Source organism: Colletotrichum graminicola (assembly GCF_000149035.1).
Source record: "Colletotrichum graminicola M1.001 genomic scaffold supercont1.2, whole genome shotgun sequence".
Lineage (NCBI taxonomy): Eukaryota > Fungi > Ascomycota > Sordariomycetes > Glomerellales > Glomerellaceae > Colletotrichum > Colletotrichum graminicola.
This window is the reverse complement of record NW_007361006.1, coordinates 573,738-598,976: the sequence shown is the minus strand read 5'-3', so window position 1 is coordinate 598,976 and position 25,239 is coordinate 573,738. Positions and strand designations below refer to the sequence as shown.

The 25,239-nt window shown below is 55.8% G+C and overlaps 8 protein-coding genes across 8 annotated transcripts; 3 read left to right on the top strand and 5 right to left on the bottom strand.

The window, feature by feature from the left end:
- Positions 1-664: 664 nt before the first annotated feature.
- Positions 665-3,729, top strand: GLRG_00642 (tRNA synthetase class II; the record flags this gene model as incomplete). Its single annotated transcript, XM_008091327.1, has 3 exons — positions 665-743; positions 888-3,499; positions 3,553-3,729. 3 exons carry the CDS (start codon positions 665-667, stop codon positions 3,727-3,729), a joined length of 2,868 nt encoding a protein of 955 aa, XP_008089518.1.
- Positions 3,730-4,012: 283 nt separating this feature from the next.
- GLRG_00641 (uncharacterized protein) lies at positions 4,013-5,666 on the bottom strand (the record flags this gene model as incomplete). The annotated part of the gene is made up of 2 exons (XM_008091326.1): positions 4,013-4,222; positions 4,281-5,666. 2 exons carry the CDS (start codon positions 5,664-5,666, stop codon positions 4,013-4,015), a joined length of 1,596 nt encoding a protein of 531 aa, XP_008089517.1.
- A 491-nt stretch (positions 5,667-6,157) lies between these two features.
- On the top strand, positions 6,158-7,525 carry GLRG_00640 (pyridoxal-phosphate dependent enzyme; the record flags this gene model as incomplete). Its single annotated transcript, XM_008091325.1, has 1 exon — positions 6,158-7,525. One exon carries the CDS (start codon positions 6,158-6,160, stop codon positions 7,523-7,525), a length of 1,368 nt encoding a protein of 455 aa, XP_008089516.1.
- A 383-nt stretch (positions 7,526-7,908) lies between these two features.
- On the bottom strand, positions 7,909-8,997 carry GLRG_00639 (transcription elongation factor S-II; the record flags this gene model as incomplete). The annotated part of the gene is made up of 3 exons (XM_008091324.1): positions 7,909-7,917; positions 7,974-8,726; positions 8,851-8,997. The coding sequence occupies 3 exons, from the start codon at positions 8,995-8,997 to the stop codon at positions 7,909-7,911; spliced, it is 909 nt and encodes a 302-aa protein (XP_008089515.1).
- An 871-nt stretch (positions 8,998-9,868) lies between these two features.
- On the top strand, positions 9,869-11,638 carry GLRG_00638 (uncharacterized protein; the record flags this gene model as incomplete). The annotated part of the gene is made up of 1 exon (XM_008091323.1): positions 9,869-11,638. The coding sequence occupies one exon, from the start codon at positions 9,869-9,871 to the stop codon at positions 11,636-11,638; it is 1,770 nt and encodes a 589-aa protein (XP_008089514.1).
- A 799-nt stretch (positions 11,639-12,437) lies between these two features.
- Positions 12,438-14,821, bottom strand: GLRG_00637 (uncharacterized protein; the record flags this gene model as incomplete). Its single annotated transcript, XM_008091322.1, has 5 exons — positions 12,438-12,478; positions 12,530-14,204; positions 14,263-14,341; positions 14,603-14,627; positions 14,818-14,821. The coding sequence occupies 5 exons, from the start codon at positions 14,819-14,821 to the stop codon at positions 12,438-12,440; spliced, it is 1,824 nt and encodes a 607-aa protein (XP_008089513.1).
- Positions 14,822-19,345: 4,524 nt separating this feature from the next.
- GLRG_00636 (glycosyl hydrolase family 45) lies at positions 19,346-20,316 on the bottom strand (the record flags this gene model as incomplete). Its single annotated transcript, XM_008091321.1, has 2 exons — positions 19,346-19,597; positions 19,861-20,316. 2 exons carry the CDS (start codon positions 20,314-20,316, stop codon positions 19,346-19,348), a joined length of 708 nt encoding a protein of 235 aa, XP_008089512.1.
- Positions 20,317-21,344: 1,028 nt separating this feature from the next.
- On the bottom strand, positions 21,345-24,287 carry GLRG_00635 (heterokaryon incompatibility protein Het-C; the record flags this gene model as incomplete). The annotated part of the gene is made up of 5 exons (XM_008091320.1): positions 21,345-22,622; positions 22,680-23,224; positions 23,275-23,454; positions 23,540-24,097; positions 24,164-24,287. The coding sequence occupies 5 exons, from the start codon at positions 24,285-24,287 to the stop codon at positions 21,345-21,347; spliced, it is 2,685 nt and encodes an 894-aa protein (XP_008089511.1).
- Between the last annotated feature and the right edge of the window lie 952 nt (positions 24,288-25,239).

Genomic DNA, 25,239 nt, shown 5'->3' with positions numbered 1-25,239 from the left:
ACAACAATCTTTCGCTGGCAAGACACAGCCAACAGCGCGTTATTGATTGTTCGCTTTTCCTTGGCAAAGGCAGAGAGAGTGCCTTGTTTGAGAGCGCAAGAGGTTGAGGAAGAGGAAAAAGAGGAGACGTTCTGACCTTCCTGCGCAATTCCAATTCGTCCGTCCAGGTGGTTGTATTTGAGGGGAAAGGGAAGTCAGAGGAATGGCCCGAGAAGCTACTGTGCTCTTACGAGGGGCGCGGGTGCGTTCACTGGCGCTCAGCTGTGGCGGATGGCCTGCGTTGGGGAGCTCTGGCGCTTTTGTACTGGCGTTGACTCATCCCCAGCGAGCTTGTAGAAGTTTCTATGAAAGCGCTGGGCCAGAGGACCCCTCGCTGCCGCCCCTCCCACATCTGCGCCCGCATCCGCTCCCGCTATCGCTGCCCCTCCTACCCCGAAGCAATGGGGATGCAGCTGCCGCACTAACGAGCTGCTCGTCCCGCCAAAAGAGTCACACCTGTGATAAAACGTCTACCTCCACATCAACAGTTGCTACCTCTTTTTGCTGGACTCGAGCGTCGGTCAGACCCCAGACAACAACCCCTACGCTGTCTGCATCCATCGCAGCGAGTGCCATTTTTCCGCAGAGGCACTTTCACTCAAGTTCGACCTTGTCCACTGCAGTCATGGCTGAGCCAAAGTGGCCCGGCGTCGTCGTGCGCAAGACTTTCCTCGAATTCTTCGAGAAGAGGGGCCACACCATCGGTACGATATCACCAGCGCCCCCTAAGCACCACCACAACCTGGCATTGTAGTAGACGTCGCGTCTTTGGTGCTTCACCTTGCCAGCGTTACGTCTTGATCCGCTTGAAACACTTCACTTGGCTAACTTGACCTGCTCCATCGCAGTGCCCTCCTCCTCCGTCGTCCCTCACAATGACCCCACCTTGCTCTTCACCAACGCGGGCATGAACCAATTCAAGCCCATTTTCCTCGGAACAATCTCCAAGGCGGACCCCATGTACCCTCTGAAGCGTGCGACTGACACCCAGAAGTGCATTCGCGCCGGTGGCAAGCACAATGATCTTGACGATGTCGGCAAGGACAGCTACCACCACACCTTCTTCGAGATGTTGGGCAACTGGTCCTTTGGAGATTACTTCAAGAAGGAGGCCATTGAGTGGTCTTGGGAACTTCTGACCAAGGTCTACGGCCTGGATCCTGACCGTTTGTACGTCACCTACTTCGAGGGCAACCCCGACATGGGCCTTGAGCCCGACCTGGAGGCCAAGGGCCTGTGGCAATCCGTCGGTGTACCCGAGGACCACATCCTGCCCGGCAACATGAAGGACAATTTCTGGGAGATGGGTGATCAAGGCCCTTGCGGCCCTTGCAGCGAAGTTCACTACGACAAGATTGGCGGCCGTAACGCCTCCGACCTGGTCAACCAGGATGACCCCATGGTTGTCGAGATCTGGAACAACGTTTTCATCCAGTATGACCGCCAACCCGATCGCTCCCTCAAGTCCCTGCCCGCAAAGCACGTCGATACTGGTATGGGCTTTGAGCGTCTTGTGTCTGCTCTCCAGAACACAGTCTCCAACTACGCTACTGATATCTTCACCCCTCTGTTTAAGAGAATAGAGGAGGTCACTGGTGCCAGGCCGTACACCGATAAGTACGGCGCTGACGATGTCGACGGCATTGACACCGCCTACCGTGTCATTGCTGACCACATCCGCCTTTTGACCTTTTCCATGTCTGACGGTGCTGTTCCGAACAACGACGGCCGCGGATACGTTGTCCGCCGAGTTCTGCGTCGCGGTGTCCGTTACGCTCGCAAGTACTTCAATGCCGAGATCGGCTCCTTCTTCTCCAAGATTCTTCCTGCTCTTGTTGACCAAATGGGCGAGCAATTCCCCGAGATTGTCAAGAAGCAAGATGACATCAGGGAGATTCTCGACGAGGAGGAAGAGGCCTTTGCCCGTACCCTTGACCGTGGCGAGGCCCAGTTTGAGAAGTATGCCAACGCTGCCATCAAGAAGGGCGAGAAGAAGCTCTCTGGCGCCGAGGTGTGGAGACTTTACGACACCTTTGGATTCCCCGTGGATCTGACCAAGCTGATGGCTGAGGAGCGTAAGCTTGAGATCGATGACGACGAGGTCAAGGCTGCTCAAGATAAGGCTCGCGAAGCCAGCAAGGTTGTCAAGAATTCTGTCCAGACTTTCGCAAAGCTTAATGTTCACCAAATCGCCGAGCTCGAGCAGCAGCTGAACGTCGCGAGAACCGACGACGATGCCAAGTTCGTCAAGGGTGACTCCAAGGCCAAGGTGCAGTTGATCTACGACGGCAAGGGTTTCGTCAAGTCGACCAAGGACATTGCCGAGAACACTCCTCTCGGGCTGTTGCTGGACAAGACCAACTTCTATGCCGAGTCCGGTGGTCAAGTCGCCGATACCGGACGCATCGTCATTGACGATGTTGCCGAGTTCAAGGTGTTGGACGTGCAGAACCACGGAGGCTACATTGTCCACAACGGTTACCTTGAGTACGGTGTGTTGTCTTCTGGCAACGAAGTCATTTGCGAGTACGACGAGCTGAGGAGGTCTCCCATCCGCAACAACCACACGGCTACCCATATCCTTAACCACTCTCTTCGGGAAGTCCTCGGCGATGATGTCAATCAGAAGGGTTCTCTGGTTGACAACGAGAAGTTGCGTTTCGACTTCTCCCACAAGACTGGTGTCACCATTCCCGAGTTGAAGAAGATTGAGGATTTCTCCAATTCTTATATTCGCCAGAACGGCAAGATCTACGCTAAGGAAGTAGATCTCGATCTGGCCAAGGGAATTGAGGGCGTTCGCGCAGTATTTGGCGAGACGTATCCCAACCCTGTTCGTGTTGTGTCCGTCGGTGTTGATGTCGACACCCTGCTTGCCAACCCCAAGAACCCCGAGTGGCGCAAGATTAGCGTTGAGTTCTGTGGTGGTACGCACGTCGACCAGACGGGGCTGATCAAGGACCTCGTCATTGTTGAGGAGAGCGGTATTGCCAAAGGTATCCGCCGCATCATCGCCTACACTGGCGATGCTGCGCACCAAGTGCAGCGTGAGGCTGATGAGTTCTCCAAGCGGTTGGATGCCCTCGAGGTGTTGCCTTTTGGTCCTGAAAAGGAGCAAGAGATCAAGACAACGCAACACGCCCTCAACCAGCTGACCATCTCTACTCTCACCAAGGAGGACATTAAGAAGCGCTTTGACAAGATTATCAAGGCTGTAACGGATGAGCAGAAGAAGCGCCAGAAGGCCGAGGCGAAGACTGCGCTCGATACCGTTGTCGCTCACTTTGACAAGAACAAGGACTCCAAGTGGTTCGTCGGCCAGCTCCCCATTTCTGCCAACGCCAAGGCCATCGGTGAAGTTGTCAAGCACTTCCAGTCCAAGGACAAAGAACGCTCTGTTTATCTCTTCGGTGGAAGCAAGAACGAGGGCTCTGTTGCCCACGGTGTTTACGTCGGAACTGTAAGCTGTCACTACAAAGACTTGTTATGAACCGAAGCTAACTCAAAGTCTAGCATCTATCTTCCCAGGGTGTCACCGCCGAGCAATGGGCCGCCCAAGTTAGTGAGATTGTGGGAGGCAAATCCGGTGGCAAGGAACCTACCCGTCAAGGACAGGGCACCAAGGCCGAGAATTTGGATGAGGCTGTCGCCACGGCGGAGAAGTGGCTCAAGGAGAAGCTCAACATTTGAGCGTGACATGAGATTCCCGCCTGCGTGCTGCAGAAGCATGCCTGGCAACAATGATTTACTTTATACCGGGGAATTAGATGGATAGAAACATGGGCGACGATATGTTTACGTTGCGGTTATGGAGGATGATCACACAGGAGTACTGAAATATCAAAAGCTTGTTCCTCTCAGCTTGCTGCTATGTGTTGGAACAATCAACACCAGGCAAAGCAAACAGAGTTCAAAAAGTATAAGCCAATGCAATGCGGGAGTGCCTCCCAATGGGCATACTCTTTCTATGTGTTTATACAGTGACCAGCACGCTGGCATTCTCATAGTAACTGAGCAAAGGGTTCTCTCCGCTGCGTGTCTGGGTGTCCTCGAGGAACGCCCATCGTTGCATGAAGTCGCCATGCGATGTGAGCCTCGTGAGCTTGCCGGTGATGGCCTGATACATGGCTTCCATGGTTTGAAAATCCGTCGGGAACATAATATCGAAATAGCCCTGGTGGACCTGTACAGCTGGTCAGCAATCCTTGTCTCGCTCAGTCAGAGTGTGGAAGGCGTCTCACCAAAGGCGTTGTCACAGGCACTGTCTTGCGCTCATACCGCGTCTGCACGACGGGCGCGTTGAGGCCCGGAATGGCATCCGGGAGGGAGTGGAAGTCGCTCGTGACAAGGCGGTGGGCGGGAAAGTACTTCTCCAACACGTCGAAGAACTGCATCAGGCGGGTTGGGATATACTCAGGCTCTGATAGGTTCGGCATCAGCGGCAGACGCGACTTGAGTTGGCGCAGCATGCGGTTAGCCGGGTAGGGGGTTGGATAGCGGCCTCCCGTGGCGGCGTGGCGGACGCGGAGGAAGCGGGCGAGGACGGGGTCAAGGTCCGGGGAATAGAACTCGTAAAAGTCGTTATCGGCATCGATCAGGACGGAGCCCTGGAGGGGCTCCTCGGTGGCGAGATCGTAGCGCACGCAGTCGTGGGAAAAGTTGTCAAACACCTCCATGGCGAGAAAGAAGCACGGCGAGGGGACGCGCTCCGACCAGGAGAATATAGACTTGTTGATGATCTCCACCTTGGATGCGTGGCCGCGCGAGTCGGCGGTCGAGAGGAGGTGGTGACGCTGTAGCGAGGCGAGGGCCGGGGAAATTTCAATGATGCGGTACTGCGTGCGGGCGTAGACCTGAGGATCGAGGTCACGAATGTAGTCAAGGATGTTGAGCATGAGCGTGCCGCGGCCGGCGCCCATTTCGTAGATGATGAGATCGTGGTAGGGGTACGTCGTGAGGCGGTAGTTGGAGACGAGGTAGCGGGCGATGGCCTCGCCATAGTAAGGCCTAAACAGCTCAGTGGGCGTGTGCCAAAGCGGACGGGCACTGTTGACCCCCTCCTTGTCGTCAAGTTCGTCCTCGAACTCGGTGTACCGCCGGCCCAGCTCGCGGTAGAAGTGCGGCTCGTCACGGAAGGCAGGGAAGTCGAAGGGTTGACCGGGAGAGAAGATGACGGCTTGTGTGGAGAAGTAACCGTACGCTGGGTTGTATAGGCTATCCTCGATGAAGTCGCGAGTGAGCATTTTGACCTTACGCGGGCGCGTCGAGCGGGCGGCCAAGTCGTGTGCGCTGAGGACCGGGTAGGTATCGAACTCATCCGCGCGGTCACTCGGGAAGATAGACGTCCGCTGCTGCCACTTGGATTCGTTCGTCTTTTCCAGTCTCTCAGAGGACGTCTTTACGGCATAGTGCCGCCGTTGTTGAGGTGCGGACGAGGCCTTGCTGGCCACTGACGGTGCTGCTGCAGCTGCGACGGCATTGTGGTTGCGGTGATTGTGAGGACGAGGTTGATGTTGGCTCAAAGTCGGGAGGGCGGCGGCGGCGGCAGTTGTGCAATGCCGGCGAGATTGACACGCGGGACGGCGGAAGAGCTCCCGAAAGAGGCGGGTGACGGCGGGGGAGTCCATCCCGGGGGAGGTTCGGGCAGGAGATCGCAGGACAGAATGGGAAGGGGTTGAAAGTCAACAAATGGACCAAAAACCGCAAATCGTCGGCTCCGCGTGTTGGCAAAGGTTCGAGCGTGGCCCGAGCTCCCTCTCTCGAGATTGACGGGGTAGCTGTTAATCCGCCGTACTACCGGTAGGTAGGTAGGTTTGCAGTTTGTTCAGCAGGGGTGCCTGCCGAGGCGCCCTAAGACTTCAGTCCTCGTGAGTTGTCAGGCGCAGCGCATGCTGAGGCTTAATCCAGGGGTCCTGAAGAGCCAAAAATGACATCACCCCACCGTGCAGCGGGCAAGTGCCATGTAAAAAAAAGATGGTGAGAAATTCATGCGCTCTCCTTTTTGCTCTATCTCTCTCTTTCGCATTCTCGAGCCCTCCAAGACCGTAACACCTACAACAACAAAAACGGCCGTGGGGACTCATGTGAACGATGGAGCACGGCACATGACACAGACAACATGTCTCTGAGCAATCATCCGAAAGCATACGGCTCGGCCGCCCTGGCGCTCGCCTTCGCGGCCGGCATCCTCGTCACACTGGGCTTCAAAGACTTCTATCCCGACCTCGAGCGCCGCTACCAGCGCCGCCGTACCCGCCGGGATCCGTCCTCCACGGACCCTTCCCGGCGTAGCAGTCTCTTCTGGGGACCTCCCGTGCAGCTTGAAGACCATGAGACCGCCTCCGAAGCTGGTGAGGCGGCGGCCCTCGCGGCAGGCGCCACGTGGAACCCACCTTTAATCGCAGACGGCGTTGCCGGCGCCATCGGCAACACCCCACTCATCAAGATCCGCTCCCTCAGCGAGGCGACGGGTCGCACCATCCTAGCCAAGGCCGAGTTTCTCAATGCCGCAGGCAACACACCCAAGGACCGTGTCGCGCTGTCCATGATCGAGGCCGCCGAGGCCGCCGGCCAGCTCGTCCCCGGGCGCGGCGACACCATTTACGAGGGTACCGTTGGCAGCACGGGGATTTCGCTAGCGACGCTGGCACGCGCGAGGGGTTACCGCGCGCACATCTGCATGCCCAACGACATGGCCATGGAAAAGGTCGATCTGCTCCGTCATCTCGGCGCAACGGTTGAGCGCGTGGATCCGGCGCCGATCGCGTCGCCCGACCACTTTGTAAATCTTGCGAGACGGCGGGCTGTGGAGCACGCCGCCAAGGCGGGCGACGGCAGCGTGGGCTACTTTGCAGACCAGTTCGAGAACCCGGCCAACTTCGCGGCGCACTTGCACACCACAGGTCCCGAGATTGTGTACCAGACTGGCGGCACCCTGGGCGCCTTCGTAGCCGGCGCCGGCACAGGCGGAACAATTGCGGGCGTGGCCAAGTACTTGAAGGAGGAGGCCCGCCTACCAGGTCTACAGGTCATTCTAGCCGATCCCCAGGGCAGCGGGCTGTACAACAAGATCCGACACGGCGTCATGTATTCCAACACGGAGAAGGAGGGGACACGGCGGCGGCAGCAGGTCGACACGATCGTGGAGGGAATCGGCATCAACCGGGTGACTGAGAACTTTGAGGCAGGCAGGGAGCTGATTGACGACGTGATCAAGGTAACGGATGAGCAGGCGTGCCGCATGGCCAGGTGGCTGGTGGAGAAGGATGGTATCTTTGCAGGCAGCAGCAGTGCTGTCAACTGCGTTGCGGCGGTTGTTGCGGCCACACGACTGCCCGAGGGCAGCCAAGTCGTCACGATCCTTTGCGACTCAGGCACAAGGCACCTTAGCAAATTCTGGAAGCATGTAGCGGCGATGGGTTTGGAGGAGGACGAGCACTCGGCCGATCTATTCTCAGTGTTGAAGATCGACCCAGCGAAGCAATGAACAGAACAGGCACGATTTGAGGCCATCAACACCGTGTAGGCTCGTTGCGATAGCCCAACTGTTCGTCTCTATTTTGAGATCGGCGGCTACCCCTCCCTGAATGTGGATCTACCGAAACTCCCTTCTAGAGTGTACTTCTTTTCTGAATGAAATCCACTGTAAAGAAGCGGCGAAAGTGCTCGGGTTCTTCGTGCTCAGGGCCAAAAAAGAATAGTTTGAAAGGAGCAAAAAGAGGCCCTTTCCTCATCCCCAACTCCGTACCAACCAAGACCGCACCACTGTCGAGTGCCAAATGCAAGACCATCCCGTGCCTCAGGTATAAGCGAAAAATCACGCCGTCGGTCGAAAACAAGTGAGAACCTCCCCTCCCAGGAATCGCGCGCTCAAGAGAACTGGAGACTTGTCAGTATTCTCGAAAATGAGAACAGTGGAAACGTGGAAAACGAACCTTCCAGCGATTACCGCAGACAGTACACTCGCAGAATGTCGTCATCGGTTCATCAGCACTGCGCGTCTGCGCCTGGCTGTAGCTAACCTTCTTCTGACCACATTTGCCACACTTGAGAGCATCGCTGATGCTCTTCTCGGCCATGGGGACCTGGGCCTTCTTCATGTTCTCTTGCTGAAGAGCGTCCTCTTTCTTCCGTTGCTCATCCGACTTGAGCTCCTCATGGGTCATGACCACGAACCGCTCCGGGGTAATCTTGCCCTCCATGACGTTAATACCGAGCTGACGGTTGCTCTTGACCTTGAGATTGCTGAACAAGGAGCGCAGCTTCTCACGGTACTCCTTGGTGACACCCTTGAAATGGATGTACGCAGCATACTCCACGGCGACGGCCTTTGTAAGAACATCGTTAATAGGGGCGGTAGATCGGTAGGCGAGACCGTTGTAGATCAGCTCGATGCAGGAATCGCGCGTTTCGTCACCGGTACGCTTGGTGTCACAGCCATCGGTCTTGGCACGACGGAGCTCTGGATTGCCCTTGAAGGGTTGGTTCATCGCGTTTGACGAGGAGGGCTTTGGTGCGGAGGCCTGGGTCGGAGAAGGAGCCGCGGGGGACGACTGCTTCTTGATCTTGCCCTGCTTCTCGGCCTCGACGAGCTTCTTCCATTTGTGGACAAGTTCGGTAGCGGCTCGGGCGATGTCCTTGTTCGAGTTCGATCGAAGCTTGCCGACAAAAACACCAGCTCTACTGGACTGCATGAGAGCACACAGGTCAGTTTTGTATTATATATGCATAAATATGGCACCGCAGGCGCAATGCATGAGATGAACTAGCGATGCTTGGACCGCTTGGTAAACAATATCAATCGCCACTTACCCTGAGCATCTCCTCCGTGGGGGCGGCTTCCTTTTTCAGACGCTCAAGGAGAGCAAGGGCAGTCGCAGGAGGCTCGTTCGCCTGGACGATTTTGTTGAGCTGCTTGATGCAGGATTCAAGCTCGCGTTGATCCATGCCTGTCGACATCGCGGGTGGTTGAGTTGTGCGAGATTGATATGGTGGCAGGCAAGTTTCTGGCGCGCACGACGCAGAAAGGAAATTGTTAAAAACGAGGTGGTTGTTAAAGCAGGCAAGGCAACTCAAATTCCGACCTTCATCTAGACCTGACTGACGTGGTGGAAATCGCGCCGAAGCCAAGTGGGGCAAAGCCACCGCTCCCCGGGTTTCGGCTTTATGATTTGCCGAGACACCGGTTCTTGCTGACAAGAATGAGCAACGTGGGGTGTTGCACCCTCCACCTGCCTTATCGCCTGGTCCATGTGACGGCCAGGGGAAGCGAAGCTTATCACTGTCGAGTCACGCTGCCACATGGTCCGGCTGCTGCCAATTCAGCGGAGTTGGCGGAGGAAGCTACCCACTATTAGAAGCTGCCAGGCCCTCGCGACAGCTGCTGTGCATGCAAGGGACGCTCACTGGAGCCTATGACGCCAGAGGGGAAACCGAGTGCGTGAACTTCTGTGAACCTCGACCATACATACTTACCCAACCTCGATCCTTCTTTGTCTATGCCTAATTTTGCCCTCAGCCGTTGTAACGGTTTCTGCTTTTTAGCTCCCGCCTTATGACTCACTCGAGGGTATTTTAGAAACATTGACATCGTTTCCACGCACCCTTGTTAAGTATTGAAGTGGCCGCATTTCGCGACCCTTTCATTAAACTTGCCACTGTACGCGGTAAGCGCGTCTCGACAATATCTACAGTCCGCGCCTCTGCCTTAGGGTTGTTGACTTTATTCAAAATTATATAGCTAGCGCCAACACTATTCATCTTTACTTCGGTATTGGGCTCAAACAACAAGAGGCCGCCCTAACGCTTCATCAACACAAGTTCATTCACGATGCCTCCGCGACGTCAACAAGACCTCCCAGTTGAGAGCAGTTGGCGCCTAGTCGAGGGTGGCGAAAATGACAGCTTCGACACCTCTATACTCCCTGATCTCGAGGACGATGAGGGTTCCCTATCCACAGACCCATCGCAGATTCCTTCGCAGTCATTCAGCATCAGCGGCTCACAAGAGTCCCATCACAGCGTTCAGGACTTCATGAACAAGGCAGACGATGAACGCGTCATTCTCCGTTCGCCCTTCCAACCTACCGTTCGTCGGGATCCCAACCGTTCTCCGGACCCGGAGTTTGTCATGCCGTCGATGCGCTTCAGCGCTACTCCCGGTAGTAGTACCAGCCCCCGGCAGAACAGTGGCCGGTCATCGCGGACCATTCGCCCGGGTGATGATCCATATCAGCAGCAAGATGTACGGCGCCGTGCCATGCGTCAAGCAAGCACCGGGAGCCCCGTGAAGGTGCGGCGCGGCGATCCCAGCAGAGGTAGAGGCTACTACGACAATACGGCAGAGGAGCAAAGAACTGTCACAGAACGCCTGTCAGAATCTTTACCAGTCGCAATATTCAACATCCTGGCATGGGTCTTTAATGTCATTGGTATGGCTCTTAGCTACATCCAAAAGCCATTGGCGCTTTGCTTGGCTATTTGGCTCTTCTTTGGGGCCTCCATCATGCTCCAAAACTTGGTTACCAAGTCAATAACAACATCTCTCTCGCCGCTTTGTCGTATCCCAGGAGCGGCATATCTAGACCTTCCGTTCTGCCCTTCGTTCGCTTCGTCTACCAGCGGTGGCCAAGACCCTAGGTCTTCAAACGTCGAGTTTGACGATCTCATGAACGTTCAGTCTCAGTTTGAACAGGTTCTCGAACGCAGCGCCGACGGTGTTTCTTTGCCCATGGAAATGAAGCGCTCCGAGTCATCGATCCGTGACTTGCGTACCATGGTTCGCTACTCGGAATTGCCGCAGCGGGATGAGCTTGTCTACGAATTCAACGAGTATATCGAGACTGTGCGTTTAACAGCTGCTGATTTGCAAAAGTTCAACGTTCATGTCGGATCCGCTGTTGATTCCGTTATCTCCATCAACCGCTGGACTTCTCGCTACCTGGACACACTATCTGCCTCAGAGACCACCGACGTTGGTGTCATCTCTCAGTGGACCAGCTGGTTTTTCTACCCATTCACGCCTACCGTAACGCCATTCTCAGAACGGACCCTTCTCGACAAGTACATTGAGCATACTGCTATGGTTTCCGACCGCATCTCTTCGCTTATTGTTGAGGCACAAGGGGTGCTACTTCTCCTGACAAAAGCCGAGGAGAATCTCAACCAAATTTACGAGCTTGTCACGCGTTCGTCGAACTCTGTCAAGTCTCGCCGCGACGAGGTTCTTTGGACGTTGTGGACCCTTGTCGGGGCGAATAACAAACGACTGCATAACCTCAACGCCCAACTCTCCCTACTTCGACAGGTGGACCGCCAGCGCAGCACGGCAGTCGCTCAGGTATCGGCGCTCATAGTCGACCTCGAGAAGATTCAGGCTGGCCTGGGTGATCTTCGCGACCGCGTCGCCGCGCCGGAGCTTGCGCGTGACTCAACCGCCGCAGTCCCGCTGACCGTGCACATCGAGACGATCGACCGCGGTGTGGAACGGCTTGAGGATGCACGGCAGCGAATCCGCGCCAACGAGAACGATCGCATTCGCGAGGCGTTGGTGAGGGGCGGTAACAAGGAGGACGATAAGCTCATTGACGGCCGATTATGAGGAGAACGCTCCAGAGGGTTCCTGGCTGAAAGATGGAATGCCAAGACTGAGAGTGGATGAAACTTTCTAGAGCTTATTTGTAGTGCATAAACTCGTCCTTGAGATGAGCAGGCGTTTGGCTTGGCGAAACAAATTGGATCAAAGTTTGTGTATATTCTAGGTATTCGGACGAAACGAAACAGCTACAGGAGCGATATGTAGGAAACAACGTTTTTGTAAATTCACATTGATTTATTGTTGTTATCATTATTTCCTTTCTTCTCTTTTCTTCACCGGAGCACAGAATCAAACGCGATGGTTGAGAGACACTTCAAAGGAGAACGGAAATGCGGCAGTAGGTTTGGTATCTCCATTAAGGATGCACTTGACCCAGAGGCTCAGCAAAGGCCCAGGGCCGACCGGCGGCGCGAAACCGGCGGCCACCATCATACACTAAACTTTTAATAACACGCGTGGCACCCCCAAATCGCCATTAGATGCATGCCCTTTCCCAATGGGGTATATCCAGTCCAAAAAGTTGAGACTCCAGGCCAAGTCCCATGAAGAGCGTTTCCATGCCAAAGTATAACTGTTAAGGGCGTCTCTAAGCCCACCAAATCTGATCGTCGCGACTGAAGTGAAAATCTCTCCCCGTCACCCTGTCAGAGGGTAGTAGCGAGGCAGTGTCGTTGGTATATATCATCATATTCCGTCATGCTCTTTTCAAAATGCGACCCTGAGGCAGTCCCTCTGCCTGAACCTAAAACGCCATTGCACCATGCGAACCCAAACTGAATAGAATGCCTGGAAGATTTTCGGGTCACGAAAAGCCTGGGAAGACCTTTACGACGTAGTGTTTCCCTGCAGTCTCGATTAGTAATTGTTCAAAACCCTCCACGTTCCAGTACTTACATGCTGGTGAGCGTCCATCTGGGTCGTCGAAAGGGGAGCCTGCGAGCGCTCTCATCCGCGCCCGTGCTAACGCCGAGGGGCTCTTGCGCCCTTCTGGTCGGTGGTGAGCTTGTTTCGAGTCATCCTGCGAAGGAGCACGAAGCCGCAGCCCGCCTATTTTAAGGCGCTTGTGTCGGTGAGAGTGTTGAGCTATCGCAGCTGGCAGAGGCGGCGGTTGCGGTGGTTCTTCTCGACCATCGGATCGACTTGAGGGCTGTTCCAAATCCTCTTGCTCCTCCTGAGTAGGCTCAAGCGTTCGTGACAAGGATACAGCCTCCAAGCCCGAAGGGGTTCTAGTGTTGGCTGCATCTTGACCTGCCTTTGGAGGCTTCGAGGGGATGACGGATGTCATTGGTGTTTCTGTCGGTGACGATGCCGTTTTGTCCGTGCCGAATAGCCGCTTGCCCCAGTTTTTGCTCTTCACCTCCGCTTCCTCATCGTCTGACTCGTCGAACACTACCCTTTCCCTCAAACGCCGAATCGCCCGCTCACGGCGTACCATGCCGTTGGAGATTTTTGGACAGTAATTACGCGGTAGCATATTCCTCTTGCAAATCGGGCATAGCGAACTGTTCAGGCCGAGGAATTCGTCGATACATTCGGGATGGAATATGTGGCCGCAGGGTAACTCTCGAATGACTGATTCTCGGTCCACATAATACTCCAGGCAGATATGGCATTGCGGTTGATAGTTCGTTGCGACGGCACTTGTCGCGCTGTTCTGACTGCCTCTCCTCGCTCTGGATCTGCTTGTGGTGGACTCGGATATGGTGCGTTGATCGGCCCGCATGCTTCGCGGTGACCTAGTCGATTTCGAGGGCCTCATCGTAGAGGGTGTGCTAATCATATCCGGCTGAAAACTGTACGTGAATAATGGAAAGCCCTTGACATGAGTGACTGGTACTGTGACGCGTTTGATGCCCATCGCTTCTAGGTCGACTTCGCCACTTAAAACCCTCCTACGTAGTGATATTCTGCGTCTCCGCTGCACTAGGTGCATTGTGAGCGACAGACAGGCAATGATGAACAACACAACGCCGACAACTGTAAGAATCCAGGTCCACATTGCAGGGACACTGCCACGGTCCTTTACCGTCAGCTCGGTCCATATACGAACATAGTCGTCGTCATGGGGGTCGTATATTTGCGCTATCTGGTCTCCGTGAGGGATTCGGGATATGTTGCCAGAGTAGAGACTGAGTTGGTGCATCATTTTTTGGCCTTCGGCGCCGGGTATGGCGAATATAGGATAACGGTTCTGGTAGCGCCAGGCACCACCATCTTCGAGATCCCATAAGGACGATTCGGCATCTTGTGGCTCCCCCGTTGAATTGTCGGGCCGGTAGAAGACGAAAGCGCGGATGGGATCGAGGCGGGCGGATGCAAGGTAGGCTTTGGTACAAGAGGCGTTGAACCATGGCGCAAGAGCAATCAAGTTGTAGTTGGTGGGAGGCAGGCTCGCCTGGGTGGTGGCATTGCGGGGAATGATGTCGTACTGCTGTTCGTAACATGGGTCGCTGGTACTGAGGTCTGGTACGTAGAGCAGACCTTTAATAACCCCATCCTGTGTTTCGGAGTTTATAGAGCTCAGTGTGGTGAGATTTCCTGAGATGGTATCTTGGTAGGCTAGGGAAGTCTGCACACTGGGTTAGACCAAAACATGGGGGCAAGACCAAGGCGACTGAAAGACCAACCGAGAGAGAAGTGATGTTTTTGATGAGAGTCGATGGGATGGTGTTTGCACCTGACCAGACAGGATTACTGAACAGCAGACTGCACAACGGCAAGTTAGTATCAAAGGTGCTAAAATCGTGCGGTGAAGAGGGAGAGTGGAGGATTGGGAGGCAACGCGGCGAGATGCGACCACGAGAGCAACGTTTGAGAGGTATCGCGACATCGGCCAAAGAGAGTTACTGGATGGTGTGGCCATGATCGGAAAGCCAGCATCGGACAGGGCAGCGTGCATCAACCGCAGGCGCGGATTGAAGAGGGGTTTAAACAGCAGCGAGGACAAAAAGAAATTTGTCGACATACACGACATTTCGAACCTGTTCGAGAGCTGCGAGACGTCAGCGAAGGGTGTCCAGGCTGTGTTGTATGCATTTTGGTACTTGTTGACAACGAAGGAAGTAGAGCCCGCCAAAGGCTGGCCCAGTTGGGTTGAACACCGTTGACTTCCTTTGCGCATATTCAAATATGGATCTATATTTAAAGATGATAGATCCGAGAGTGTTACAAAAATGACTTACACATGCTTTTCTCACATGTTCAGCGAACTGGTTGAGGGCATCGAAACCATCAACCTTTGGTGGACGGGTTGGCGGACTGGCTGCGGATGTCGGGTTATGGAACAGAACAGGCGAGGCGGATAGGACGAGTAGATTACAGTTCAGGTCGGTCGGTAAGGCGAAGGAATACGGGGATTTGTCGGGCTGGAATGGACTGGATGAGCCTCGGCATCCGAGTTTGAAGGTCTCGCAGAGAAAAGGGCCGCAATGCGGTCCTAGTTGTAGGGTTGGATTTGGTAAGAAGCAGGCAGAGAGATGATGGAGATTCGCGAGCTAAGAGAGGGAGAGAGTATCAATATAGAGCTGGGGCCGGCGCGATTTTCAATGCCAAGCGGGGTTCGAATCAGGTCGTTCCTAGTGCGATGCCGGTGCACTATTGCACTTGCACACTGATCTCGTCAATTAGGGGGGGGGGCAGGTCCAGGTCTAATCCGATCCAGGGGTGTGAGCGTGTTTGTGTGCGGGCGGCTTTGGTGGGATGGGTTATGGATGATGGATTGAATTGAACGGATAGACTGGATGAAAGCTGGCGGACGGGACGGATGATGCGATAGCAGCAGAGCCGGGGAAGCAAAGCAAAAGCAGGGGGGCAGGGAAGGAGGGAGTGAGAGAGCGAGAGGGCGAGGGAGAGAGAAGGGTTTGGAAACAGGTATTCGTAGCGAAGGCGCTGGGTAATAAATTGTGTCGGGTACTGAGAGGCGCGCACCAGGAGGTAGGTAGGATGGCACATGGTAGGTACTTGGAGTGTTCACACCCCCATAACTGCCTGACCCTGCTGAGCATTACATTCAATAGAACAGTTGCACAGCCCCCCTGTCCTGGCTATACTCTCCCTCGTCGTTGTTGTCGTTGTGTTTTTTTTTCTCTCCTTTTTTTTTTTTTTTTTGCTCGTGTCAGGACGAGAGAGCATGCGCCTAGCCGGTCAAATGCTCATGGAGTCATGGACCATCCCAAGTTTTTGTCTTGGTTATCTTGTTCCGGCCGGCCATTGTGCTCGCTTGTGCTATGTAGGTAGGTAGTTATGTAGGTAGGTAGTTAGTCAGCCATCCAGTGTTTTTTCCCTCCTTTCTCTCCTTTCCTCGCCGAGAGAGAGCGAGTACTTGTCGTGACCAGAAATGGAATGCTCCATTATTTGGGTAAAGGGAAATGCTATGTGGGTCAACGACGGGGTGCGAGGTGTGTAAGGCGTGAGACGGATGTAAACCAAAGGTGCGCCAACGTCTGGTGGGTGGGCGAAGATGGTGGAGTGGGGCCCTCGCCAATATAGGCCGTTCAGAGTTTCTCGAGATAGCAGCCAAGTACTCCGTATTCTTGTCTCCTCCAAGACCCTGGCTCCACTAACAGAGATACCTCATTGTACCTACCTACCCTATTGGAACCGAGCGGGCAAGCACCTACCTCAGCTTTTGCAAAATACACTGCCCGTCAATACATACTGCCTCTGAGAAACCGACGGTGGCTGTTTGGAATCCGCGTGCTCAGATACCTTCGGTACCAAGATGTCTGGGTTGATCCCAGACGAACATCAGACACAAAGGCCAGCTAGCTGCTCTTGGTTTCTCTCTCCTCTCTCTCTCTCTCTCTCTATCCACCTATCCATCTCCATCCATCTATTCTTTCGCTATAGCGGTCCTCTTTCGCTATTGCAGTCTAATGCAGACACCGTGGTCCGGATGGGATGCCGGAAACTAGGTAACAGGCACTGTCAACCGCCAAACCGGCAACAGTTAAGCCCGAAAAAAAAGACCCCCCCAAGGCCTCCACCCTGCAGCTACCTACCTGCAGTCCCGCACCTGCCGGCGCAAATGGGTGTGCCACCACCCAACAAACCCTGGCGTCCGCCAGTCAGCCACGCGATTGCCGTTTGTGCCGTCGTCCTTTGTCACGACATATGCTGCAATGCTCAAACAAGTCGGACAAGCTCTCTACCTACATTACGTACCTTACCGTGTTAGCCTGTTTACATCGTATCAATATACGCATCGGCACCCAGCACGATCCGCTTGGTGATCATCAGACCGTAGGTCATCGCTGCTAAGCTTTTTATTGCCTCGAAGCTTGTCTGATCTTCTGATCTTACCAGCGGCCTCCCCCGTTCGTCTGTGCCGACTCCCGTTTCCCGCCATTCATCGATTTGTCTCGACCCCTTCCTTGCCGAACCGCTCGTACACCAAGCGCCCTTTCAGAAGCTAAGAACCAGGAGAGAAAGAGACAGGCGTCTTCCTGTCTCTCCATGCATCCACTTCTCGGCTACGAATACCGTGCTGTTACTGCATCTATGTCTTGTCGCAATGGAGGCGCGAGGGAACGAAGGCCCATGGTCTGCAGCGATGGTGCGGCAATGTTCGGTTCAACGATCCAAGACAGTATGCTCCCAGCGGTGCCGGGTCTGTTTTCCTGACGCGCGGCGTGGCTTTCCCATGCACCCTTTCGACATGGTTGCGTTTTTCCCGCCCCAAGAGGCTCAAACGCCATGCGCGGCAACCTGTGCCGACAATTGTCGACCTTGACTTGCACCAAGTCGCATCGATCGATGTGTCCAACACCTCGACCATGCCGCCCGGTCGTTCCCGGCATTTTCTCCATTGGCATTCCCAGCCATACGGCAAGCCTCTTGTGTTCTCAACAGGCGAATAGACCCTCGACTCGTGGACCTTGCACGTGTGACACATGCCCATTTCGCGCCGTTTTCATCCTCTCCCGTCTCTCTGCCACGCATTGGCGAGCCTTGGGAACCTTGGGGCATGTCATATGGCATAGCAACGGCAGTTTCCCCTTGGCCGACCATGATATCGTACGAGGCACGCGGCACCGAGCAAACTCACTGGCCTTGCACGGGAGAAACTTCGGCCGCGGCGCCCACTCTCGGACCGCCTATCAACGCTCGACTATCGAAAAAGTAGATTGCGCGGCCTGCATGCCAATGTCACTCAATAGTTGGGTAAGAACGTCTCTTGTGCCAACGATTGGAATGGATACCGATGCCAACTTCAGCACCCGGGATCCAACTATGTTTGTTCCGCGGCAACACAGCCTAGAGGGAAAACTTCTAGCGACGGTGCCTTGCCTTCTAGTCTCTGTCACTCTCCGTCTTGGCATCCCGCCTTGGCATCTCGCCTTGGCATCCCGTCTCGACATCCCTCAATGTCGACTTCCATGATGGCGCTAGGGGAGCACCCTATCGACAACAGACTCCTGACCTTGACACTATGGCCGGGCAAATTGCCGTTGCTGCGATGCGATTCTGAGAACGTCCCCGGATGTTTGCTATGCCGTGCAGAGCCACTTCGTTGTACGAGCAGGGTACATGGAGAGTGTTGATACCAAGTACCCCTCACATCCATGTTGGTGCCACCCGCTGGGCCACTAGTACACTGACGCCTGTGACGGCTGTTTTGCTGCCCGATCCCTGTTGACAGAGTCACAGATGCCATATGCTTTGACGAAACCGATCCGGTCTTAATGATACTGTAACATGATCTCGAGAGTCCTTATTAATCGGTTGTTTGACCCCTTCGCCGCTTCTTCCAGGTAAGCCGAATATGCCGAACTGCCCCCCTCATTTCCCTTGCACTGCGCTCGCCGCTCGCTATATCACAGGCTCTTAGCCGCGACCTGGCACCATCCCTTGTCTCATCCGGCAAGAGAAGCCGACGATCGTACCTACGTCATGCTATACGCACGCCTAGAATCGGATTCGTCAGCGCGCCAGGACTCACTACCTACTACACAAATATACCCCCGACGAAGAAGGGAGCGCAAATGTACGATTCTTGATGGGCTCTGATTTTATCGTGCGTGGCCGACCTTATCTACATCTCGCAAACGCTGAGCACCCGCCAGCATAGAGAGGTTGGCCTTCGGGGTCTGTGCCGACAGTCTTATTTCTTGGGGGGGCATTACACCCAGGTGAGTTTCTTGGCCATCTGTCTTGGCCGTATGCGTCCTGGGGGTTGCAGAGCTGTGGCCCCGAAAACACGAGGGCCCTTCGTTTGCTCAGCCCACAGCCACGGTTTGCGCCCATCTTGTCAATGGCACTCGATAACGGCGGGCATCAAAACGGTTAGTGCACGTCTGTCATAGCTTACCAAGTGGTTCCGATTGACTTTGCTGGAGTAAAACGCAGGGAGAAGTTATCCCAAATAATTTTGTTCGCACGCGTTGCCACAAACCCCAGAGAGACGGGGACTCTGTGCACGCCGGTCGGGAGAAGATTGAGGAGCCAAGCCTCCAGGCTCTGTTTCGTGACAGCGGTTTATCACGAAGCCTCTTCATCACAGTGGTCTCAAATATCATGGTCGAGACCTAGCTTACCCGAAATAAGGGTCGGCCTTTATTTCCTCCCCCCCCATACAAGAAGCAGTGCAAGGCCATGTCCATAAGAATGCAGTGCCACGAGGGCTTGTAACACACCTACACACTACGCATACGGATGGGATTCAGCGTCGACGGGAAGAGTTGTGCCCATGCTTTCGAGGTAGATGCTCGGCTACCCTTGTCGCCTGCAGCCGCTCTTGTTGGTGAGCTCCGCCGGGCACGTCACCTGCTTGAAAGAGACCGCCGGGTTGTCGGCGCCATTGAACCAGTCAAACCGCCAGTAGCACCCGGCCTTGAGCTTCTCCGGGAACCCGTCGCACTCGGAGCGGGAGCTGACGCCGCCGTACCGCTGGCCCCACCCGTTGGCCGGTGCTCCGTACTGATCCGTACAAGCGTTGAATATGCCGACACCACCGCCGGGGACCTGTGGATGGATCTCGTCAGCCTTTTTTTCTTGTTTGTTTATCTCTCCTTCTTCCATCTTTTTGGCACTATTGCTTGATCTTTGTATTGCATGCTGGTAAGTTCAATGCGGTGCCTCCGCCATGGCCGATCGCGTTCCCGGCCCTTGTCAAGGCGTGGGTGCTGACTGCAGGTTATGGACCACCACCAGCATGCCGCAACTCCAAACGGCCAACGGTAAACGGCCAGCATGCAAGTGAAAAGCAAATCAGTATGCGAACTCACAGCAATGTCGAAATGGTTCTGTCCCAAGTCCCCGCCGGTGTTCGTGGTCTGCACGATCATCTTCTTCCCAGCCACGGGCCCGCTCGTGAAGGTGAGCTCGTAGCACGCGCAGCACCACTCGGCCTCGGTGCTTCCGAGGATCCTCACAGCTGCCCACCCGTAGGCGAGGTCGTCGTCGACGGCCCATGGCGACTGGCCGCTGCACATGTATGCGCTCCCCCCTGAATCGCACCCGGAGCTCGTGGAGCCACCGTCGGACAGCGGGTTGTCGTTGCGGTCGCAGGTCGTCACGGGCCCGGCGGCCAGCTGGGTGGCCTTGCCGGGCCAGGCGCAGGATGGCTTGCAGCAGTCCCAGTAGCGGGTCGTCGAGCCCGCGCCGGAGGACTGAGCTGCCGAGGGAGAGAAATAGGGGACAAGGGAGAAGAAGAAGGGGAGGAGGGATTGCGTGGGCTGCATCTTGTCTGATTGTCTGCCCGCCTTCTTCTAGAGTATGATGGGCTGCTCCTCATTGATCCGCTTCAACGGGGAGTCGATAGCAGTTATAAGTACTACAACCTGCTGAGGGACAGACAGACGGAGAGACTTCATCCAGTGTATACACACAGCCGATCATCCTTACTAACAGAACGGGGAGGAAGACCAACTTACCAGAACTCTCTTACCATCCACGACGGAATCCGTCCCGTCCATCCCCTCCCCCCACCCTCCATTCTACGAGAAGATTGTCCCCCCATCGGGCTTGCGTTCGCTTGTCATGGTAAGAAGGAAGGGGGGGGGGGGGGACAGATAATGAAAACACCGTCATCTCGACGATCCGCGGCCCAGTTTAGCCGTACCGAAAAAGAAGTGGGAAAACCACACACTCAACACTTAACTTTCGGCGACAGCGCGTCATCGCCAAAGCTGGCCTTGGGGGGGGGTTGTTCAATTCTGAACAGGCGACGGCAAGACAGCGGGCGGCACGCGGGCAGCCCTCGCTCCGGATCAGATAGAGATGGGTTGTGGGGTGTTCGGAGCCTGCTTGCGGCAAATGATGGGCCAACAACACATCCCCGCCCACAGGCTCTTCGCGCCGCGCATTTGGGGCGTTTTCGACGAGACTTCATTCACCCGGTACCCTTGCTGGCATGACGGGATGACGGGACGACAGCACACAGAGAGTTCCCGTCTAAGGGGAAGTGCAAGTTAAATGGAACTGGCCACCCCGGCCACACAATCAAGAGAATGGACTTCGGAACAATGGTTCACTAACACCATCCGCGCTCGATCAACTTTCATCGCCGAAATCAGGACCTTTTCTTTGTCGCTACTGTTCTTCATGAACCCTGTAACCCATACGACACCAGCTACACCTCTGCCTGTGAAAAAAGCCCACCGGTTCATCATCATCATCGTCATCGACCAGGGCTCAACCGCCTCGTCTTCTCCGCCCGACTCCCGTGTCGAAGCTAAGGGCCATTAAGAGAAATAGCTACAACGCGCGCCTACCATCTGCGGTTGTTGTCGTTGTCGCCAAATCTCTCCGCGACCTTGCCGATAAAGTCGCCGAAGCCACCGCCACCCTCGCGACGCTCATCGTCATCGTCGTTGCGGCGTCCACCGCCGTAACCGCCCTCCTGTCGGCCGTAGCTGCCCTCGTTGTCATCACGGCGTCCGCCGCCGTAGCCGCCGCCATAACTCTCTTCCTGGCGGCCACCGTAGCTGCTCTCGTTCTCATCGCGGCGTCCGCCGCCATAGCTCTCCTCCCGTCGGCCGTAGCTGCTCTCGTTATCATCACGGCGTCCGCCGCCGTAGCCGCCGCCGTAGCTCTCTTCCTGGCGACCGCCGTAGCTGCTTTCCTCCTGACGACGACCACCGTAGCCGCCCTCATTATCGTCACGGCGACCACCGCCGTAACCGGACTCGGTGTTGCCCTCATATCGGTGGGTCTCAGTACGCTGCTCATATCCGCCGCCGTATGAGGGTCGGGTCTCTGTAGTCTGCTGATACTCGTAGCCGCTAGTCTCGCGTCCACCCTGGCTGTCCTCCTGCTCGTATCTGCGGTACTCGGAGCGACCGCCACCGCTGGAGTACTGGGTCTCGCTGTACTCGGCCTGACCGTACTTGTTGCCGTGGTGGCCGTACTCGGTTGTGGTCTGGGTGTAACCGCCGTCGTCGTCACGGCGGCTGCTATGCTGGGTCTCCTTTTCATCCTTTCCGAAAACACCGCCAAGGATGGATCCAATCAGACCTCCAGCACCGCCGCCGCTGCTGCTTTCCTCTTCCTGCTTGTGCTTGTACTGCGGGACCTTGACTCCGGTCTGCTGCTCCACGAGGCCGGCGATCCCGCCAGAAACACCCTCGAGAATGGCACCGGCAGCCTTGTCAGCAACCTTATCCTCCCAGGTCGTAGGCTCGCCAAATTGCTTGCGCATGTGGAGCTTGCCGCTGCAGCCGTGGCCGTGGCCGGTATCGTGAACTCCCTCCCTGTGGTTCTCGCCACGTTCGACACCCTCGCGCGTCAGCTTGCGGCGGTATTCGTCTTGCTGGCTCCTGTCCATTTCGTTCCACCATTCCTCAATGAACTTGAAGATCTGCTGACGTCCCTCCCGGGCACCGTCCTCGCCCATGTCGCGCTGAGCGGGGTGGTGCAGAACACCAAAGATGATGCGGTTCAGGGTACGGTTAACATCGATGCTCTCATCGTCAATGGCCTCCATGAGCTGGGGTACGACCCAGTGCAGCGTCTTGGCAGCGCAGCGGCCGGCGACTTCGTTCAGAATCTGTGTGAAGACGTAAGCTCTCATACTAGCTACTCATCACGGGGAACTGGTTCTTACGTTGGTGAAGTGGTCCTTGGACAGCATGGAGTGGGTGGGGTCGGTGCTGCGGTCATCCTCGAAGACGATATGCTGCTCCCTCTCACTGCTCTCAATGATCTCGGCAGAGCCGGTGCGGAGCTCGTTGCGAATCTGGTTGATGACGGGGAGGATGAAGGGGGCAATGAGGGAGAAGACAAACTTGGACAGCTGCTCCTCGAGCTGCTCCAGGATTTTGGGCAAGACGGGGATCTTCTCGATGGCCTCGGTGATCCCTTGCAGGACCTCATCGTGGAACTCGATGGCAGGCATGATTTGCCTAAAGACATCCTGGATGTAGCGGGTGTACTCCTCAGGCTCCCTGGGAGATACTTGCATGTTCTGGAGCTGGGAGGAGGTGGCGTTGCTCTGGAGCTCGTCCACCCGGTTGCTCTGGTGCTTACCGCCGAAGATACCGTCGGGAATCATGTCCAGGAGGCCTCGCAGAATGCTCGTGTCGTTGTTCTTGCTCTCCTGGAGGGTACCCTCGAGCTCCTCAATCTCATTCTGGGTGAGCTTGTCGGAAACTGTGGTGTTGTCAGCCGCCATGTTGTTCAAGCAGTCGTGTATTACGCACCTTCGCCAGTGACGGAGTGGAGGAAGTCAACACCTCCAAAGGTACCAGTGACAATCGGGTAGACCTCGTCTCTGGCTCCGTTAAGTCTGATCCGAGTGTCACGACCGACGTGGGGGAACACGTCTCGCTCGCCCATCTCGATGAGGGCAAGCTCGCAGTAGTTGCTGTGAGCGAAGAAGTCTGCAAGCCACGACGTTAGCAACAGTTCAGGTTCATTGAGCCAAAGGCGGTGGTGAGTTTTTGCGTGGCCATGTCATTGACGTACCCTCCAAGCAGTGCAGACCGGTACCCATGAGACGCATCGCCTCGTAGAGGTCAGCCTGGTTCTTGTTTCGGGAGTATCCTCGAGCAAGTTCAATGCAGCGGGAGAACAGGTTCCGGGCGTGGGCAGCAGAAGTCATGATGCCAGCCTGCTCGTTGGCGATGTAGTTCTTCATGCCGGTCTCGGGGTCGATGGCGAGCTCGACACCCTCATCGACGGGCCCTCTCAGACGACGGTCGTACTGGCGCGCATCTTCGTTGTCGGCGTAGTTCTTGGGGTTGTCGATGTGGTCCTCGGGGCGGTAGCAGCCCAGACGATCGGCTGTAACCTCGAACTCCTTGGAGCCAAAGCCGAAGGTCAGGAAACCCAGCACACAGAGGAGCAGCCGGATGGCCTCGGCGGAGACGGACTTGACAGTGCCGACGTCGATGGCCTGGGAGTAGTCTCTGAGCCAGTTGCCAAAGTAGACACGGGAGACCATCATCTTGGAGAACTTTTTGCCGTTCATGGCGCGTGCCATGGCAAGAGTGAGGAGAGCATCCTCGATGTCACCATGACGCCCTGTGCAACCGGTCGGTTAGCTGACGTGGTGCGGATGACAGACATTGGACGAGGGGGTAAGCTCACAGTTCTGGCCCTCAATCTTGGAGATGCTGGCAATGTTGCCAGCCCCGAAGGCATAGGTCGGCTGGGCAAGGCAGACCAGCACAAGCAGGCCGACCAGCAGCGGGTAGGACCTGGCGTCGAGCATGTTGGTTTCAACTTCGTGGCCTCTTGCTCTTGGTGGTGTTCAGATGTGATTGTTTGTTCGTCGCGGTTCCTTGAAGGCAGTTTGGTAACGGGTTGAGGTGAAGTGTAGTTCGCGTGGAAGGGAAGCAAAGATATGATGGCGGGAGGGAAGGAGGTCATAAAATAAGGAGCAGGATATGACACAAGCAAGGGGGCTGCAGAGGAAAAGGAGGGGCTATGATCAGGGCCGGAAGCGGTGGAGGGGCAACGGGGACGGCGTGTCACTGTCTTCTTGGGAGTACGGAATGAACACACACACACACACATACACACACACCATCACTTGGAGCTACCAGAAACCAGGAACGCGAGGCAGCTCGAATGAATAGGATGGCCCGACAACCAAGGACGCACTGCCCACCCGCCCGTGGCCACAGCATCCATCTACGTGTAGTCTCGGCCATGCCAGTCCAATCCGTGATCTGTTGCTTTTGCTTGCTGCCCCCCCTCTCACCCCACCTTGTCCCATTTCCTGTTCGCAGTATTTTCTGCGGTGGTCTGTGTTCCAAGCCTCCAGGTGCCATGGCATCATACTGCTGCGCGATAGCTGCCGCCAAGACGCCCCCCCCCCACCAATGCCAGTGGCCAGCAATGCCGACTTGGAGCTTGAATTAAGATGGCTGCTAGTAGCCCAGTAGCGCCGCCGGTGACTAAAGGGCCGGGGGTACCTCAGAAACGGGTGGGGGACACATATTGGAGCCAAGTATCGGTGACGTGAGGTGCAAAGTTGGATGGGGCAGGGGTCTGCATCAAGCTCAATGCACGAGCTGTGTGGATTCGATCCGGTAAGCTAAGTAAAGTAGTTTGATCGTCGGTACTTTCGGGTCGGGGGTGCTGCTACGGACAGCTGCTAATTAACCGCCGGGCGGGCGCGCCTAGGACTCGCGACCTTGGCCAGCTGAAGTGAAATAGAG